Here is a 19,044-nt window from a genome sequence, read left to right on the forward strand (position 1 = left end):
GAGTGTACAGTGTACATGTACAAAGTCTCATTGAAATCGATCAAGGTTGTAAGAATCTGCGATTTACATGAATCGCAAATCCTAAATTCAAAGATTTTTACATCTTACAATGCCCGTAGCTTTTTTATGCGTCAACCGACTTTTTTAATGCATTCTCTTTTTAATGTGTATAGTTTTTAGAGCATTGATATCAATTTATGTATCGCGACTGTGGTTTCACAAATTACATACCCATAATTTGCTTTTGAAAATTAGTAACTGTATCCTAAAACTTAAAACGAGTGAAAATTGCGGATACGTTAATACACGTGTTTTTAAATATACGTGAAATAGGGATTTCTACAGGGTGTCTCAAAATTCCTTCAACATCCGGAAATGGGAGGATCCTGAGATTATTTGAAGCAACATTTTTCTTTGCAAAAATGGCGTTCGCGACTTTGTTAAGAAGTTATTGGTCTGTGTTTTTCGTTAATAACTCCTTAACAAAGTCGCGAACGCCATTTTTGCAAAGAAAAATGTTGCTTCAAGTGATCTCAGGAACCTCCCATTTCCGGATGTTGAAGAAATTTTGAGGCACTCTGTATAGGTTTCTCTACAATAAGAAACGAGACGTATTTTGGAAAGCTCACCTTCTCGCCACTGTCGCTTGGCAGGTAGAAGACCAACACCGTGAGAAACGAGATACCCATGCACGGTATTATAAGGTTGACGGTGTAAAATAGAGTCTTCCGTCTCATGGTGATGTTGAACGTGATGTCGAGGTAAGGCTCGTCGCAGCACGTGTAAAATTTTTCATTTCTGAAAAACGAAACGGGGCCAGCGCTGCTGAACCGTCCTCTCCGCCTCCCGAATTGTTGCTTGAACAAATTCGGTTCTGTTTTTTTCGGCTCTGTGCAAACTGCGAGAGAGAGAGAGAGTAGGGACGAAGCTTGTCGCGAGGGACCCCGGGCTCGCACGAATATTTGTCGGGATACAAGGAGAACGAGAACCGTGTTGTCCCGCTAATTTGATTACGCTCTTTTTATTTTGCTCTCGTCTGTTTGTTGTTTGTTAGCGGGCTTGACTGGATGAAAAATACACTCTGGCTCGACGCCGGGACCAAGAAACGAGGAAAGTGCTCTGTTGGAAGAACAACGGGTCCTTGGTCGAGCTACAATTTTCCCAAAGAATAAATAACGTTCAGAGAAACAAAAGAGATTCGCAGATGCCAAGAATAGTTAAAACTGTGCCGAGTGATACTTCGGAGTGCTTACAACGGGAAGCCAGACCAAGGTCCGAACAAATATCAGAACATTATAATTCTTCTGACAATATACAGTGACGATTAATGTGAATCTTAATCCTGTACGGTTTTCGAGAATCGAGAATAATTGATGTTCGATCCAGTAATTAATTAGGTTGTTGCATATGAAATGTTCGATTTTAGAATGTAAATTTTGCAATGCGTCATTGTACGTCTCTTTGAGATACAAAACTTACGACCGTATCTTGAATCAGTGCGATTGTCGCGTGTTCTTTTTGTATCTGTGGAAAAACAACATATTGACAATAGCATTATTTGGTGTAAATGTGGTGACTATTTTATGCATTTATGGTAAAAATGAGTGGGTGCAATTTAAAATATTAGAAAGGTTAATGATTTAAAAGTGCTAATCTATTTTTCTGAGCTTGTTCAAATTATTAAGGAGGTAACACTCGTTTTTCCAGGATTGCAAGGGTGCGGGATGCGCCTTCTCAATTCTCGATAATACAAAAATGGGGTTTTCCAGTAATCGAAAGCGCTAGATAAAAGAACGATCTAGAGCGCTATCGCCCACAAAAGTTCTATTTTTAAGTTTGCGAGGCGTAATTTGCATTATTCGGAAGCATACAACTGCGCATGTAGCTATTTTCATAAAGCCGTGACAGCTACAGTGGCCCGAATTAATATTCGGACGCACTAAAAAAGACGATAAATTCTTTAATATTGTACTATACAATTTGACCTTTTTTTAGGAAGCTAGTGCAATTAGTTTACTACAAGATGTGAAAAGAAATTTTTCCAATAAATGCAATAGATCGGAATTGTAGAAAAAATACTGATAGTTGCATTTTACAACTTTTTTATGTGGGCCTATATTGAAAACTTAAAAAATACGTTTTTTAGATCTGTGCCAATTAAACGTATTCTGAAAATTTCGTCAAATTCGGTCGACGTTGCTATGAGCTACAAACGTTTAAAGATGGTACAAATCGCAGATTTTAATAAATAATAAATCACAGAATATTCTTACATCTTTTAATGCCTATCGTCTTTTCGCGCATCTACCGATTTCGATGAAACCTTCACAGTGCATATAATTGACACAAGAAGTTGTAAAATACACTTTTAGTATTTTACAAACACTAGTTTGTGACTGTTTAACACTTCACATTATTTTATAAACATAATAAGTATGTGTCTATCAAAATTTTTTGCCACTTTTCCAATAATATATACCCAAAGAAATAAACTTGGTAAATAATTCCTCAGGGAAGCAACTTTGCAATCTTAATAATTGCAAATTAAGAATATTAGAACCCCTTTTTACGGGTCCTGTAAACCTAGTGTGTTAAGGTTACTGTTCAAAATCGAACATTTCGTATGCAACGACCTAATATTATTCGTTCGTTTCTTCGATCCCCCGAGCGCGTCGAGCGATTGGCCGACTATCGATTAACAAGTATCGAGCCGGTTTGTCGAGTTAGCAGATTGAAGACTCACCTCACGGCTGGGACTTCGAGGATGTCCCACTCGACGGAAGTGTAAAACTCCGACAGATCGACGCCGATGTCGACGACATTGCTGCCACGGATTTCGTCGATGTGCCTGAGATCGACCTGTAGAAGCAACAACAGCATATTCTCCGTTATTTATTGAACGATTCACCATTTAATAATTCACCTAACTTAATACCCAGCTCCTGAATACGTAACACAAAGGAAATGTTATTTCTCCGCCCGCAACCTGGGTCGTTAATGTTCAAACCGAAATTTTGAACTTCTTCTTTCCAATATTTATTTTTTGAATTCAATACGTATTTCACCAGTGAAAAAATTAAAGGATAATTAAAATAAAGAGGTTTTATTCTAATTTTCTAGTTTCACTGGATTACGGATATTCGCGGAAAATAAACTTCTCCATAGATTTACATGAATTTACACTGGACTTCTAGCGTTGATTATTGTCCCCAACGCAGTTGCAATCAATTTTTTCGATTTTTAAAAAACGAGGTTGCAGACAGAGGGTTAGGTTATTTAATAGTCTATTCGTTATAGCGTTCGTTTACGACAATGTGGTCCACGAGCCGTCGTTCATCTGTACCTAAATCGATTAGGATCGTTTAATAAGCAGCGCAAAGCCGATCGATCAGCTTCACGAAGCGCGAATCGACATTACGCGAAGAACGATTACCTAGAGACGCTTTTAACGAAGTTAACCTTTCACGATCTCTCCACTCGTTACTGCTATAATCAGGTCACTATAATGAATCCTTCAAATCACTTCAATACTTTCGCGAACGATGGAACCGGATATGTCCGTAACAGTTACTGCTATTAAATTGATGCGCGTTCAATGGACTACAGATATCATGGTACTAATGTGAAGATAGGATTTCGCGAAACCGATTGCGCGTGTAAACTTACACCAGTATGGGGCACATAATACGCAGAGAATAATGCGTTTAACCTTCCGATGATATATGCTGACTCTACTGATATACTCGATATTACCACGTTTTTATTAGATCGCTTTCTTGTCTGTCTGTTTGTCTGTTCGTTTGTCTGTCTGTTCGGTACAAATTTTGCAATTGATTTTAAACTAACTTCACGAGGAGCTAGAGACCTGAAATTTTAAACATTGCTCAGAATTGGATGACGGTGCAATATTTAAAAACATTTTTTTAGAAAGCCTAGGCGTTTAGGAGATATAAACTATTAAATTTAACCGTTACACCTCCCTGCGCGACATTCGGTAGTACGTGATCGCGTTCATTGATCCCCACTCCGCGCGACAGCGCTCCCTACTCCACTACGCGTGGGTATTTTTTAAAAATTTATTTTTATGTAAATAATTTTTGTATTTCGGTTCGATGTTCAACGTTTGTTATTATAAATTTAATGTATCCAAAAAGCAGAACGAAGTGTATGTGTATATTGTATTTCATGGGTAATTTGTTTCTATCTACAGTTTATTTAGTTTCCAACAGGGATCTGTCTAATTTCAACTTGTAAAGAACTCTAATCGACAAAAACACAGAAACTCTGTATTCGACATGCTCAAAAGGCAAGCACGTATAGATATTCTCGACTAACTTAATCCTTTGCACTCGGAGCTATTTTAATATTCCGATCTAGAATATTTCCATTCCCTATGATTTTTGAAATTTTACGGGTATGAAATTGGTGTATAATACCTCATACAATACCTAAATGTTTAGTAATTGATTAGATACCGCTATATTTAATCATCTAAACAATATTTTGATAATGGTACAGCAAATTCTAGTGGTGCCTCAGAGAGGACAACCGAGTGCAAAGGGTTAAAATTGTAAAAAATTATAGAAGACACATACACAGTGAATAGACAAAAAAAAGCACGCCTAACACCCGGTTTGATCCGTCCGGGATCGGTTAAGAGGAGTTCCAAGCAGATAATTACGTTCATTATTAGCAGCGGAGCGCAAACAGCGAGATCGTGCTCCTGTGATAGTGATAATGTAAATCGTTCGACGTTACAACGGTACACCGTACGTTTACGTTATGTTATGTTACGCTTTCGCTTCAGTGTCTAGTTAAATAGATATCAGGGCGGTGGAAAACCGATCCGCACGGACCTGGTGCAAATGCGTTCGTTGATTCTATAGCCACCATGGCGAGCATGAGGGCGCGCACCCCTCGTTAATGGTATTTATGACGTTCGACGGGAACGCAACCGAACCATTTCCATTGTGGGAACGGTTGTTGTTATTTCGAATTTATCGGCCGCAATTAGAATACAATTAAATCGGCCATTCTAACGAAACATCGCGGCAACAGCGATCCTCGCACCCTGCTTAATCGACGCGTATACTCGCCGTTTAATTACGCTAATCTACGATTGTGCATTTCACCCGGAGACTTTCGACCCTAAGACACCGTGCAGCACGACTGCATCAAATTCTGCACATTATTTAACCCCTTGGCGTATCTAGACGAATCAGACTCGTGACGAAGATTTCAACCAAGTATAACTGTATAAAATTCTGAACATTATTTAACCCCTTGCCGTATTTCAACGAGTCGGACTCGTGACGAAGATTTTAACAAAGTCTAACAAATATGAATGTTACGCAAAATAAAAATTGAATGTTGAACTCAATGATTTTACTAGAGGACGAATCATATGTTGACATCTTCAGTTTTTCAAATTTTACAACAATTTTGAATTCCATCTACTCAATTTTGCTATAAATGCATAAAGATTCGCAGTCTACTTATCAATATTTAAGCATTACAATAAATTTAGTCGTTTTACGGCAAAGAATTAACACTACTATTTTTAATTTATGATTATCGAGATTCGCCAATAGGGGAAACTACCCCTACAGCGCGTCTTTTATCCAATAAATCGACGACGCAATGCTCGCGTAATAATCTCGATCGGGAACAACGCGACAAGGTATTGTGCCCTGTCCACCGCGCCTCGATCAAGCATAAGCTCCCGAAAAGATCTAATTCGAACTTGTTTCCTTGTCGCCTATTTCATGCAAATGGCCCAGGAGTGACTCGCGAGTTCGTCGTGCTTCTTCGACCGTTCCGCGCGCGCCGTCCAATTAATTCTCGTGAATGAAACTCGATCAGAGTTGACACGTGCAATTAACCCTCGGAGCACCGTTCCAGAAACAGTTACATTGAAATTTTCCGAACTAATTTCGATCGAAGTTGATGTTCGACTCCCTCGGTGCCCGGGCGGCGACGTTTCTATAACTACGCTATAATTTCGGTTCGTTTGTTGTTTTCCGAATCGATCCTTAGGGAAATTGCATGGTTTCCGAGAAAGAGAATCTTGTGTAGATGCTTGAAGTGTATCGACCGAGAACAGAGGGTTTATTGTGCGTCCAGGCAGCAGTCCTGAGTACGATCGTTGTCTCGAAGGAGTAATCAAGGATTCCGGCACAGTTTACCAGGCTAATCCCGTTAACTCGGGCTTAATGGCCTGAAATCGATGGAAATATCAGGAACTGCGGCTTCCCATCGTTCTCACAGACCTTCTTCAGTGGTTCAAAGGCTTCTACCATGATTGGCCTTTCCTTTTTTATTTTTTTCGGGTAGATTACACTCGATCTCTACCGGAAAATCGAGATCCATCTTCTCGGTCTAACTGGAAATCATTAGTTTCTGTGCAAACACCTGCTACTCCGTTTCATTTTTACCACGCTGATGTTAGCTTGCCGAGTTGTCGTTGTTGTATGCGTCAAATCTTGTAATCGAATTTTAAACTACTTCCCGATAAGCTAAAGACTTTAAACTTTAGACATAGCTCAGAACTGGATGGCAATGCAATATTAAAAAACAAATTAAAAAAAATCTGTGTGTCTAGGAGAAAAAAAAGACTGAAATATTAACCGTCACACCTCGCCGCGCGAGGCTGGGTAGTTCGTCATCGCGTTCAGCGATCCCCACTCCGCGCGCCAGCGCTCCCTACTACACTACGCGTTCCCACTCCGACTCATCCCCACTCCACTGGCCCATTTCGCTCCGAAGGAGCTCAGTGTGGTTGTGGTGTTTCGTTCATTCAGTTCCATTTCGGACAATTTCGGACTCCATCAAGAGACGTCGTCTCTCGGAGTTATCCCCTCATCCTATCTCGCGTATTTCCATATCTTGCGTTTCTATATCTTACTATTTCACACCAGTATTACTATATCTTGCGTTCCATTTAAAAAAGACTAAAAAGTAGAAAATAAAAAAATATATAAAAAAACTTTTTCAAAACCACGCTTATATTAAAATGCACTAAAAAGGAGATAATAATCTTTTTAGACATTAGTGACTGTAAATAAATGCATGGAGCGCCCACGAAGATTTATAGTCACTAATGTCTAAAAAAATTATTTTCTGCTCTTTAGTGCATTTTAATATAAGCGTGGTTTAAAAAATTTTTTTTTAATATATTTTTTTAATTATCAATAGTTATACCAACTGGTTACTATCCCCTCTACCCCTAGCAACTGTCCCTAGCACCCTAGTTCCTTTTTTTCTTGAAGTGGAAACAATAAAAATATATTAGGTCGTTCGGAAACTCATTTAGTTTTCTCAAGGATAAATGCAAGCCAAATTTTTACCATTTGCAGTAAGTTTATATGTATACTAGGATTTTGCGATTTAAAATAAGGTTAAGTGTTAACTAGATTGCGGATCTTTTTATGCACAGAATTTAATACTATTTTTATTTATTTCAGAACTACAAAAACTACTACTACTGAAAGTAAGAATTTACATGACTCCACTTTCTTAGAATTTGCCTATGGAAATTGATAATTGCATAAACATCCGCAGTCTAATAATAGTCTATATATTGACCTCTCACGACTATTTCTAGTAGGTCAGTGCAAAAGTTCGTGTTCAAATGAAAATATTAAATTATATTTAGAGTTTTCAGAGCGTGACGTTATTTCCGAGGATAAACCAGTCTCTGGTGCTGAGAATGGAGAATCACTGGCGAAAAAGTTCTCGGGGAGATAAAACGGTGAACGTTACCTGGAAGCCATCGTAAGTCCACGAGCCGAACTTCATGACGCACGTTTGCTCGTCGAACGGAAAATATTCGACGTCGATCTCGCAGGAAGACTTGTATATCGCCGGTGGCTTCCAATCGACCCTACCTGTGTAATTCAGCGTCGCCTTCGTGGCCAGCGTCACCTCGAAATTACCGTCGGCACTGTCCAATAGGAAAAACACAAAGATGGTTCACTGGGATTCCTTCCATTTGCGCTTTCGAACGGAGAAACTCGATTGCAAAATACCTCGGTCTTTCTCCGACTTACAAACCACTGTAATTCTTCTGCGTGCTCCAATGTTAATACAATTAGACTCGAACAATATATCTGATATTAGATCCAGTCACGAGTAATTGTAAATTGTAATAATTTATTTGCATTTATTTTGAAGTGTAATAGTTTATAATGTATGGTCGAACTGTAATAGTTTATAAGCTATGGCTGTTGTCAAGATATTCGAGGCAAGGCATGTTAACAAACAGAAGAAAGTATTAGATGATTGCATAAGTTCGTGCCCGATTTTCATAGATGTAATTGTAGAAGAGAATGGTAACTATATAATTGATTAATAAACCATTGAATTTTATTTTCAAATCGGACACGAACTTATGCAATCATCTGATAATAAACAACTTTTATAAAAAGCCCCACAGAAGGATTGAACAAATTTTTAATAAAACCATTAATCGGAGAAATAAATTCCTACTTGGTTCCTACGTCTTGCAACTAATGCAAACCTTTACAAACCTTTAGAACCTTTGCAAACATTACGAAATAATTGATTGTTTATCATTTGAAAGTTGCACTATTTAATAATAACTATATCAATAACTGTTATAAGCGATCAAAATAAATTTCTCTCATCGATAAATAATTGTTATGAGCGATTGAGATAAATTTCTCTCATTGATAACCGTTATAAGTGATCGAAATGAATTTATCTCAACGATAACATTTACGAACAAGAGAAAAAATTTTCGGTTACTTATAATCCTTATTTGTAACCAATACGATTTTAATCGATGAAATACTTGTTATTCCATGACTTTTTTTCTTTTTGGTTATAACAATTAGGGTCCCTGGTTTGTGGATCCAACTTTTTTGGAATTTCTTCTGTTCATTTTCGTCACGAACGCATAAACTCCGCAGTCCGCTAAACATTCATCGCGGTCGGATTACCTGATACAAAATGGTAACAAGCCCGGGCGCGTACCAGCGAATATATAATTGTTGTTTATTTAATTGGTGAATAAATACGGAACTAATTTACGACTGGTGGTAATAGAATTTTTAACGAGCCGCCCACACCATTCTCGAAAATTCACCGACAAATTGCTGGGAATACGATCGATGTCCTGCGATTATTCGGCGTATCGGTTTAAAATCGTATTTCACGGTGAACGATTAAGAGTTGGCGAGCTGATTTGTATCGCGGCGGTTATTATAATATGTAACGTTAAAATGAAAATTTCAGTGTTAATTTATTCATTTAAATATATATTTCATTAATCGACAGGGGGGATACGGTTGTATTAATATTTCCGGGGTGTGCGTTAACGGCCAATGAAGTTTTATGGGATTCACGGCGAATTAAGCCCATTTATGGCCGTATTTCGGTTTTCCTCGGTAGGGGCAACAACATTCGCGGATTATCGATGGCGCCCTGCCAAATAGTTTTTAACGGCGACGCGAATGCCGTGGTTCCGAAGAAAAAGGCAACACCGGACAAACCGAGCCATAGATTATGCTTTCTTAGTGCGGTCTTTCCGTGAGACGGTTGCGGAAACTTTCGGAATTGCTTCTATCAAGATTAGAACTGCCAGAGGATTCATTCTAAATTTCTAGTTTCACTGGACTGTGGATATTTGTGCAAAATAAAAATTGCTTCTATCAAAATTAGAACCACCAGAGGATTCATTTTACATTTCTAGTTTCACTGGACTGTGGATATTTGTGCAAAATAAAAATTGCCTGTCACAAGAAACAAGAGTATTTTTTGACAGTAATATAAAATGATCACTTCTCCATACAGCGTGCAGATCATCAAAATTTCATTCCAGTCTGAATGGATTCATTTCTGTAATTTGCATACTTTCAATATGCACTGGTCTTCCAGTGTTGATTATTGTTCCTGACGCAATTGCAATCGATTTTCTCCGTTCTCTCTCGGAGTGGATAAGAACAGGTATGTCTTACTTGTTGTACAAAACTATATCGGGCCTCCATATATGATCGGATGGCACGTGCAGCATTTCCACCCCACCATATTCTTTCGGATCCCATTTTAACTTGTAATCGTACCATGACTGCGAACAAAACGTCGAAAGCTTGATTATCTGCTGCGCGGATCTTTCTTCTTTTTTTTCCGCGAAACAGAAAGCCGCCGAAATTAAAATGTTCGAGTGAACGTTTTGAACTCGTTGTGCCTGCGGAGAAAGCATCGCATGCGTTTTACACACGCGAGAAACTAATTGAAAACTGTGAATCGAAACCAAAGAAAATGATGTAACAACCGCGAGTAAGTAAATTACGGGAACGAATCTAATCGCTCGCTTGTTGTTTCTCTATGGAAATAAACGATCGAGAAGATCACGGCGAGTATTAATTAATTCTTTCAGAGGGAAATAGGACGTTCAGAGGAAGGGGAACAAAACCTGACGATAACAGTGAAATTCGTTCGGGACGAGGAAGATGGGGGCAACGCGTGTTTCGGTGGAGTTGTCGCGCTGTTAGCTCCGCTTGTCCCGATTATCGCCAAGCGATTCGCTCTTACAGCCTTTTCCGCGTCTGCCACAGCTCGTTCAACAGTCCTGACAGTGCTTTTGATCATCGCTATATCGGATTCCCACGGGAAATCACCGGAAGCGATCTCTTTACCATGGGGAAGAACATAGTCGTGTAGTCGACTAATTGTTCTAACTTCTCGGAAAATATTAATCCGACTTTATTAATAATTAACACCGACCCTACCACTGCCGGTCAAATTTTGCAATTATTGAAATCATGAAGTTGCTTACATCGAAATTGGGGGTAAACTTTACTTTTTAATTTTATTGGGTAAACTTTACTTTACCGGAAAATTAGTACCTTTTTCCTACGAATTATGATGTATTTGGTATGTAATCCAGTAGATTTGTATCCGGCGCGGATGCAGATCGAAGTTTCGATTCTCTAGGATGAATAGTTGAGGAGCTATGGTTGCTTAAAGTTGAGTATTTTTGACAGGTAAGGACGCCGTCATATTGGTTTGTAGTGACGATCGCGAGCCGCTTACCTTGCCCTCTCCCCCTCGACCTAATCCTAACCAACTCAGTAAGCGGCGTGCGACCGTCACTGCAAACCAATATGGCGGCGCCCTTACCTGTCAAGAAACTGGAATATGCTCAATTTTAAACGACCATAATTCCTCAACTATTGATCCTAGAGGTTCGAAACTTCGATCTACATCCGCGCCGGGTACAAATCTACTGGATTACATACTAAATACATCATACAAATTCGTAGGAGAAAGGCACAAATTTTGAGTCCGGTAAAGTAAAGAGCAGCCGAAATGGATTCGATAAATTTCATTATCCTTGCACATGTTGTAACAAAAATGGCACAAAATGTAAATAACTACAGCCTTGTCATTTTTGCAAGCTAAAACATTTGCATCACTTTTAGTGCTCGGTAGGCTTACCGTCAAGTCCGAATATTAACCCTGATCCGTCAATTTGATACAGTTTTCAAAGACCGCGACTTTATATTCTTTAAAGTGAAACACATGACTAGACTCCGGATGTGTTATGCAAAATAAAAAGTTTTTGCGTAAATTGCAAGGCGCAGGAGTTAAATATAAATTTATATTCTTCATTAATAATTCTAATGTGATGAAAAATAATATATTCATACTCTTCAAGTCTTTTAATAATTTCACTGTTTTAAATTGCACTTGCTCATTTTTGTTAGGAATGCATAAAATCCGGAGTTACACATAACCGAAAAACCTATGATGTAAATGTTAACTCATCAATGTGAATAAAAAAAAATGTTACCACTCTGTCAATTTGACACCGAGGGGCAGATTCAGTTCGTGAAATGAGGGACGGATGAGGGTTCAGTAAAAAGGAGAAAATCTTTAACTACACAAAACTGTTCGAAGAATAATCCGAATATTCCGAATCAGAATAATCCACTATTTATTGAGTAATATTCCCGGTTTCGGTGGATAATGTAAATAGCATTCTTCGATATTTTACGGAAATGCAAATGCGAATAATAATAATGCCTACGCAGTCGGCGGGGCAGACGTGATAAAAGTCGAACGAACGGTAATACAATGCAGAACACAATAATGTAACGCAGAGGGGACCGGTGCTCTCTTGCAGATACAATAACTCCTATTTACAAACTCCGACAGGGATTATTGATGTATTATGAAATACGTTGCACTCGATGGATCACGTCGAACGGAAGCGTTCCACGTATTTGTCTGCGGAAACTGTGCTCACATACCTGGGGATGTAAAGATCGTTTCGTTTGATCCGTCCCGATCGTACGATTATTGTCGTCTCTGTTTTAGAATCGTAAACACGGTATTAGCGTGAGTACTATTGCTGTCTGAGTGCAGCTTCGAATCGATTATATCGTCCCAGAAATTTTTCAAGCTCGTCGTTAATCGTTTTTATGCAAGGCTTCGAGTGGTATACGTCGGTATTGGACGGACGTTATGTTTATACAATGTGGACGTAGTGTATACAAATTGCTGATATTATATTAGGCTGCTTTTTACTTTACGGGACTCAAGATTTGTGCCTTTCTCCTATAAATTATGATATATTTGGTATGTAATCCAGTAGATTTGGGCGGCTGCAGATCGAAGTTTCGATCCTGTGGGATCAATAGTTCAAGAGCTATGTTTGCTTAAAGTTGAGCAATCTGCAGTGTTTTTGACAGGTAAGGGCGCCGCCATATTGGTAGTGACGGTCGCGCCCCGCTTACTTCCTAGTACTTCCTAACATGAATTTGTATTATGTGCTCATGAATCGGAAACCAACTTTTGGGACAACCTAATATTTATCTAGCGATATTGAAGGAACACATTCCGAAAGAAACTTTTGGAACAACGCAATCTGTTCAATAGGCCGAAAATAATATATAAAATAATTTTCAATTCGTCTAATGTCTTTAATGATTCAAATTACGCCTATTAATAATAAATTGAATACATTAATAACATGACCAGGAAGTGTCATCGCAAATAAAGGAGATATTTTGGTAGCTACATTCAGGTGGACCACTCAGTATATCTCAACAGGAGATGTTTCGATTGTTGAAACGTGATCGATGCAAGCAATGTAAAAGTTTCAAGTTATTTGAACGTTGGTTTCGTTGGTGGTCTCTCGCCGCCAATTTATCATTGGACATATCCCGGCGTTTTCTGTGCAGCGAGGCTTTAATATCCCGTTTAATTAGTTCACGATGTGTGTCGACCGCGTTTAATTAAATATGTTTATTCGCTGCACGATTCTGTCAACAATTAAGAGCAACGGTCAGCGTTCGGGTCGAGTTGACCGGAACAGTGAGCAAGGATTAAAGAGGATGCTGTGAAAGGACAGAGTGAAAGAAATTCCGACATCAGGAACGTCCGGCGTCGATCAGTTTAGAAACACAGTGTGTAATGCAATCATGCCGGTCAATTTCCTTTAATTGATTCTATTCCTGGCCCGATAAAGCGCACTCAAACGCAATCGAGGGGGATTCGCAACGGTATTTGCCGACCATTAATCTATCAGGTAGCGTCACAGGGTAACGACCATAAGTACATATCGACCGGACCGGTCCGATATCAAACGTTCGCTGTTCGTCGAATCGCTGAGGTCTGCCGCGCCCGCATATATTAAAGAAAGTCCCCCGAGAAGACCCTAAGCGTTGCCTAACACTCAAATTCCCACCGGGATCCTCACTTTCGTCGAATAAGAGAGCAAATAGAAAATCTGCTTCACCGTCCGACATCCACACCTCCGGCCAGAACCCATCTTTTAAACATCCGAAATCTGCTCGAAATCAGTCCAGTGATCAAATTCGCTGGTTCCAATGAAATTCTCGAGATAAAAGAACTTGAAAAGCTTCTTCGAAACTATTATACGTACCGCGGACACTGTGACATTGTCCTTTTCCTTGCGGTTCAATTATTGAGAATAAGAACGTTCGTCAATTTGTTACATCCGCAAGACGCGATCCTGCGCGACTATTATGGCAAACGATTACACAGGACGTCTCGCGGAATAATTGTTCGGGGGGTCCCGGGGAATTAGCATCGCGAGAAATGAGTTCAAGAAATCCTCTGGTCCCGATGAAATTCTCTAGACAAAAGAACTTGATCAGATTCTTGAAAACTACGTATCACCGACACTGTGACATTGTCTTTTTTCTTGCGGTTCAATTATTGAGAATAAGAACGTTCGTCAATTTGTTACATCCGCAAGACGCGATCCTGCGCGACTATTATGGCAAACGATTACACAGGACGTCTCGGAATAATCGTTCGGGGGTTCTGCGAGGAATTAGCATCGCGCGAAACGAGTTCAACGGCCCGGGCACCGGTAATTTCATTCGGGTACACGAGGATTTCCACGGGTTTCCGTGAAATATCGACAGAAAAAACGTCGCGCCGGGTGGAGACAGAACAGAGAGAAACGGTGAGAAAGAGAGGGGGGAAGCAAAAGAGGGAAATGGGTGGAACGCGCAGAGGGACGGTCGCGAATCTATCTTACGTAATCCTGCAGCCGAAAGTGGGTTGCACGGTTCACCGGACTTATTTTGCGACTCTCGAGTGGAAGCTTCTGGCCGATTTTCATTCCGCCGACTGCGAGTTTATACAGGGTGTTTCCGTGATCGTGGCGTGACCGGAAACGAGCCGATTTCTCGCGCGAAAGTAACCCGAGAACTCTAGAATCAAACGTTCTTCTTTTTTTCTTTCTCTCTATCTCTCTCTCTCTCTCTCTGTTCGCCGACGTTTCTCCGGGAGGAATCGACTTCGAGAGGTTCTTTCCGTTCGTGCGAGGCCGTAAGTAGAAACGGTGAGCGATGAACGGACGCTTTACGGTCCCGCTCGACCCTTCTGTCGACCATCTTAAACGTTTCTCCGTTATCTTTCTGTCGAACGCTCTTCGAACCGCTCTGCTCGAAATTAAAGTGCGATATCATGAATTTGGAGATCGAAAGACTTGGAGAATCCGTTTAAAGGAACGGTTTACAGGTGTACAGCTTCTAAAATATCTATTCCGTCAGCACACCTGCTAAGGATGGTTCTCTTCGAGCACATATTTTCTTAATCGAAACGTACACGTCCTTAGAATTATTCTAAAGCGGATGATGTCTGTTTCTTTCAATCCCTGGTGAATTGAAATAACGAAATTATTAACGGAGAAACAAAATTCTGAAAGAACAAAGGAAATAGGTTTCAGACGCGAAAGATATATTCCAGAGAGTACAGAGTGCAACTGTGCAAGCTCACCTGCTCCACCCACAGGTTAGTCGTCATGATTTGATTCTTCAGGTTCTGCAAAGAAACGCAATCGTTACGGTAGTCGCTTTTGAAGAGTATTTGGGCGTGCGTGTGTGTATATGATCGCCGTTAACACACGGCTAATTTCGACACTTACTACATCGATCAACTGGGAGAGTTTGAGCTTGATTTTAACGGTGAGGGCGTCTGTGACGTTGACCACTGGACGAACCAGCTTGTTGTAATTCGACAGGAGGTCGTCGTACAGTCGCTTGGCGTCTGGGTTTCCTGAGCATCCTGTAACACCAGGCAAACATCAACAATTAATTAAACGTTCCGCTGTCGTTCGACCTCGGCCGCTCGGAATTTCTACCAATTAAACGGCTTGGCAGAGATTTATCAAACTTTTACGCGTAAACAACGGTCACTCTGCATAAAGATCCGCTGTCTAATTAGGAATATTGTGGCAAGAATAAAATAAAAATCTGCATAGAGATCGACAATTTAATTAAGTAGACTGCAGATTTTATGAATTTGTGGCAAGAATAAAATAAAAATATGCATAAAGATGAACAATCTAATTACGTGAAGTGACAATTAAACTGCGGACAACCGGGGCCGAAGTAAAACCGGTAAAAGAAGAGGAGAACTTTTTCTCCGAAAATCGTGTCCACTTCGAGTGCATAAAATCCGCAGTGCAATTAGACCGATCCGATGTCACTGGTGCGCTATGTGCATCGGCAAACTACGAGGGGTTAAACTGGCTACGATCTTCAGAGAGCGAGAGAGAGTGAAAGAGAGAGAGAGAGAGAGGGGGAGGAGTAGCTCTGGGTACACACAGCTGTCGTTAGGTGATGTCTGGCGAGCTGGTTGGAGGTTATCCAGGCATCGGTTGTCACAGGGATGTTTATGAAAGTTCTGAATGACAAGTTGAGCAAGTCGGCGAAGTATGTGAGTGAAAGTTGGGAATGACAAACGGGTCGACAGCGGCGCACGGCGTTCCGTTGCCTCAGCCGAAATAGAGGACATTGTTTCCGTAGAGTCTTGCTTGCCCGTGGAAACTCGGGTGGCGCGAGGAGTCGGTTGTCTTTCGATAAGAGGATTGCGTAATTTCGCGAGGAATCCTTTGAGATCATTCAAACAATAATAAACGGCGAGACAATCTGCGACAGTTGTTCTACTGCACTGTTTGTTTTCCAAGCGCGTTTCGCGACGGCTACCTCTTCTCCCTGCGAAACGAGATTATAATCCGAGGATTACGTCAGTCTAAAAGACAAAACAAAGGAGAAGATTTTATGTTCTATAACACAATTTATAATTGTCTGAATCTTCTGTTCTATAATTGCTCAATTAACACGATTGGTCATTGGTACAAGTGGCTGATGCTAATTGTAAGTTCATTTCTACAAGAGAAATGATACAGCAAAGATCTACTGTTGGACTAGATCAACAATGAACGAATTGATAATTGTTTGAATCTTGTGTTCCAACTGATTAGGCAATTTGGATGTTATTACTTTGAGAATGAAATTAGTAGACAAACGACGCGATTGGTCATTGATACAAGTGGCTGATGCTGAGTTCATTTTTGCAAGAAAAATGATACAGCAAAGATCTACTGTTGGAGTAAATCAACAATTAACGAATTTATAATTGTTTGAATCTTGTGTTCCAACTGTTCAGGCAATTTGGATGTTAGTACTTTGAGAATGAAATGAGCAGACAATCGATACGATTGGTCATTGATATAAGTGGCTGATGCCAAGTTCATTTTTGCAAGAAAAATGATACAGCAAAGATCTACTGTTGCCCTAAATGAACAATGAACGGGCCGAGGACCTATTGTTACTGTTCAGAGAACGTAAAGAGAATACGGGGCGAAGGTTACGGGGTCCAGCGATCTCTGTTCAACGTTTTTCATTAATCTGGTAATAGATTTCGCTTGGCACAGTACGCCGAGGTTATTATTTATCGTTTCCGAACGTTATATTATCGGTGTTTTACGAGTTTCCTGGAGCGATACCAGGATGGTTCATAATACGGTTCAACGTGTACGGAACAACGCTAGCGACCATTTTTGAAGCGATGCCAGGGGATCTCGGCGACACACCTTGCGCCCGCACAAATCGTCTATTTATTCTATTTATTCGTCCGTGGATCTCCGAGTAGTCTGTCACCGATCCGGTAAGTCGTATAAGTCAGTCACTGGCTTAAAGAGTCAGTAGTACAAGTCGGCCATGGTTCAGTTTTAATATAATAAGTAGTACAAGTCAGCCACGGTTCAGTTTTAATAAATAAGTTGTACAAGTCAGCCAAGGTTCGGTTTCAATCAAATAAGTAGTACAAGTCGGCCGCGGTTTAGTTTGAATAAAAAGTAGTACAAGTCAGCCACGGTACACTTTTCATAAAATAAGTAATACAAGTGAGCCACGGTTCAGTTTTAATAAATAAGTTGTACAAGTCAGCCAAGGTTCGGTTTCAATCAAATAAGTAGTACAAGTCGGCCATGGTTCAGTTTTAATATAATAAGTAGTAGAAGTCAGCCACGGTTCAGTTTTAATAAATAAGTTGTACAAGTCAGCCAAGGTTCGGTTTCAATCAAATAAGTAGTACAAGTCGGCCGCGGTTTAGTTTTAATGAAAAGTAGTACAAGTCAGCCACGGTTCAGTTTTAATAAATAAGTTGTACAAGTCAGCCAAGGTTCGGTTTCAATCAAATAAGTAGTACAAGTCGGCCGCGGTTTAGTTTTAATAAAAAGTAGTACAAGTCAGCCACGGTACACTATTCATAAAATAAGTAATACAAGTGAGCCACGGTTCAGTTTTAATAAATAAGTTGTACAAGTCAGCCAAGGTTCGGTTTCAATCAAATAAGTAGTACAAGTCGGCCACGGTTTAGTTTTAATAAATAAGTAGTACAAGTCAGACACGATTCAGTTTGAATCCAATAAGTAGTACAAGTCGGACACGGTTCAGTTTGAATCCAATAAGTAGTACAAGTCAGCCACTGTTCCGAATTAGAGAAACAAGTAGTGCAAGACCGTAGTAGAAGCGGTGAACTGATTGAATAAGTAGTCGGGCTCGATCATTGCTCAGTCATACATTGAAAATCAGTGGTACGAGTCTTAATTGAACAGGCTACTATTATAATTTGCCAATCAGCTTTGTGAGTCAGTAATACAGGTCAGCCGTCGACCAGATTCGCGTTTGTAAGCGAGTGACATGTACCTGTCATTGTTCAGACAATGTGGTTCAAGTAGCATAGGTTGGCCATCGATCAGACGCATAATTGGAGCCGGAGGAATAGATCTGTCATTGAATGCGCAAGTGGAACGGATCGGGCATTGGTCAAACGAGTATTACAAGACGGTAGAAATTGTGAATTGGTTAGACAAGTAGTATGACTCGATGATTCACGATCGACAGATTGAAAATCAGGAAACTCAGCTGTGCTGAGTAACATCACAATTCGTCTAGTAGCTGTGTTTAAACCAATAGCATAACGATCAACATGGATTAACATAGACGGCGGTCTATAGACAGCGGATTTAATACATTTATAGTAACAGCAATTTGATACAATTTAAAACCGTCTAAGGACGTCGACGTATCATTTTCAATTTATTAAGATAATGAAAGAAGAAAATCAATTTTAATCTGTCCTCTGCCTCTTGCAAATGATCCAAACAATTTTAATTTCGCATAAAGATCCGCAGTCTACTGATCAAGCATACAGCGAGTAGTATACAGGGTGAGTCTAATAACATGACGATCT

The 19,044-nt window shown here is 39.9% G+C and overlaps 1 protein-coding gene across 2 annotated transcripts in view; it reads right to left on the minus strand.

Annotated features, from left to right (window-relative positions):
* Positions 1-19,044, minus strand: part of Nachra3 (nicotinic acetylcholine receptor alpha3 subunit) — a 181,040-nt gene that overhangs the window by 17,790 nt on the left and 144,206 nt on the right. For both annotated transcript variants that reach the window (XM_076422781.1, XM_076422780.1), the window contains exons 4-9: positions 15,428-15,567; positions 15,280-15,324; positions 9,978-10,087; positions 7,762-7,942; positions 2,744-2,859; positions 630-798 (exon numbers count right to left, since the gene is read on the minus strand). In XM_076422781.1, the coding sequence (XP_076278896.1) occupies positions 630-798; positions 2,744-2,859; positions 7,762-7,942; positions 9,978-10,087; positions 15,280-15,324; positions 15,428-15,567 (761 nt within the window). The remainder of the gene's footprint in view (positions 1-629; positions 799-2,743; positions 2,860-7,761; positions 7,943-9,977; positions 10,088-15,279; positions 15,325-15,427; positions 15,568-19,044) is intronic.

Source organism: Lasioglossum baleicum, chromosome 4, assembly GCF_051020765.1.
Source record: "Lasioglossum baleicum chromosome 4, iyLasBale1, whole genome shotgun sequence".
NCBI lineage: Eukaryota > Metazoa > Arthropoda > Insecta > Hymenoptera > Halictidae > Lasioglossum > Lasioglossum baleicum.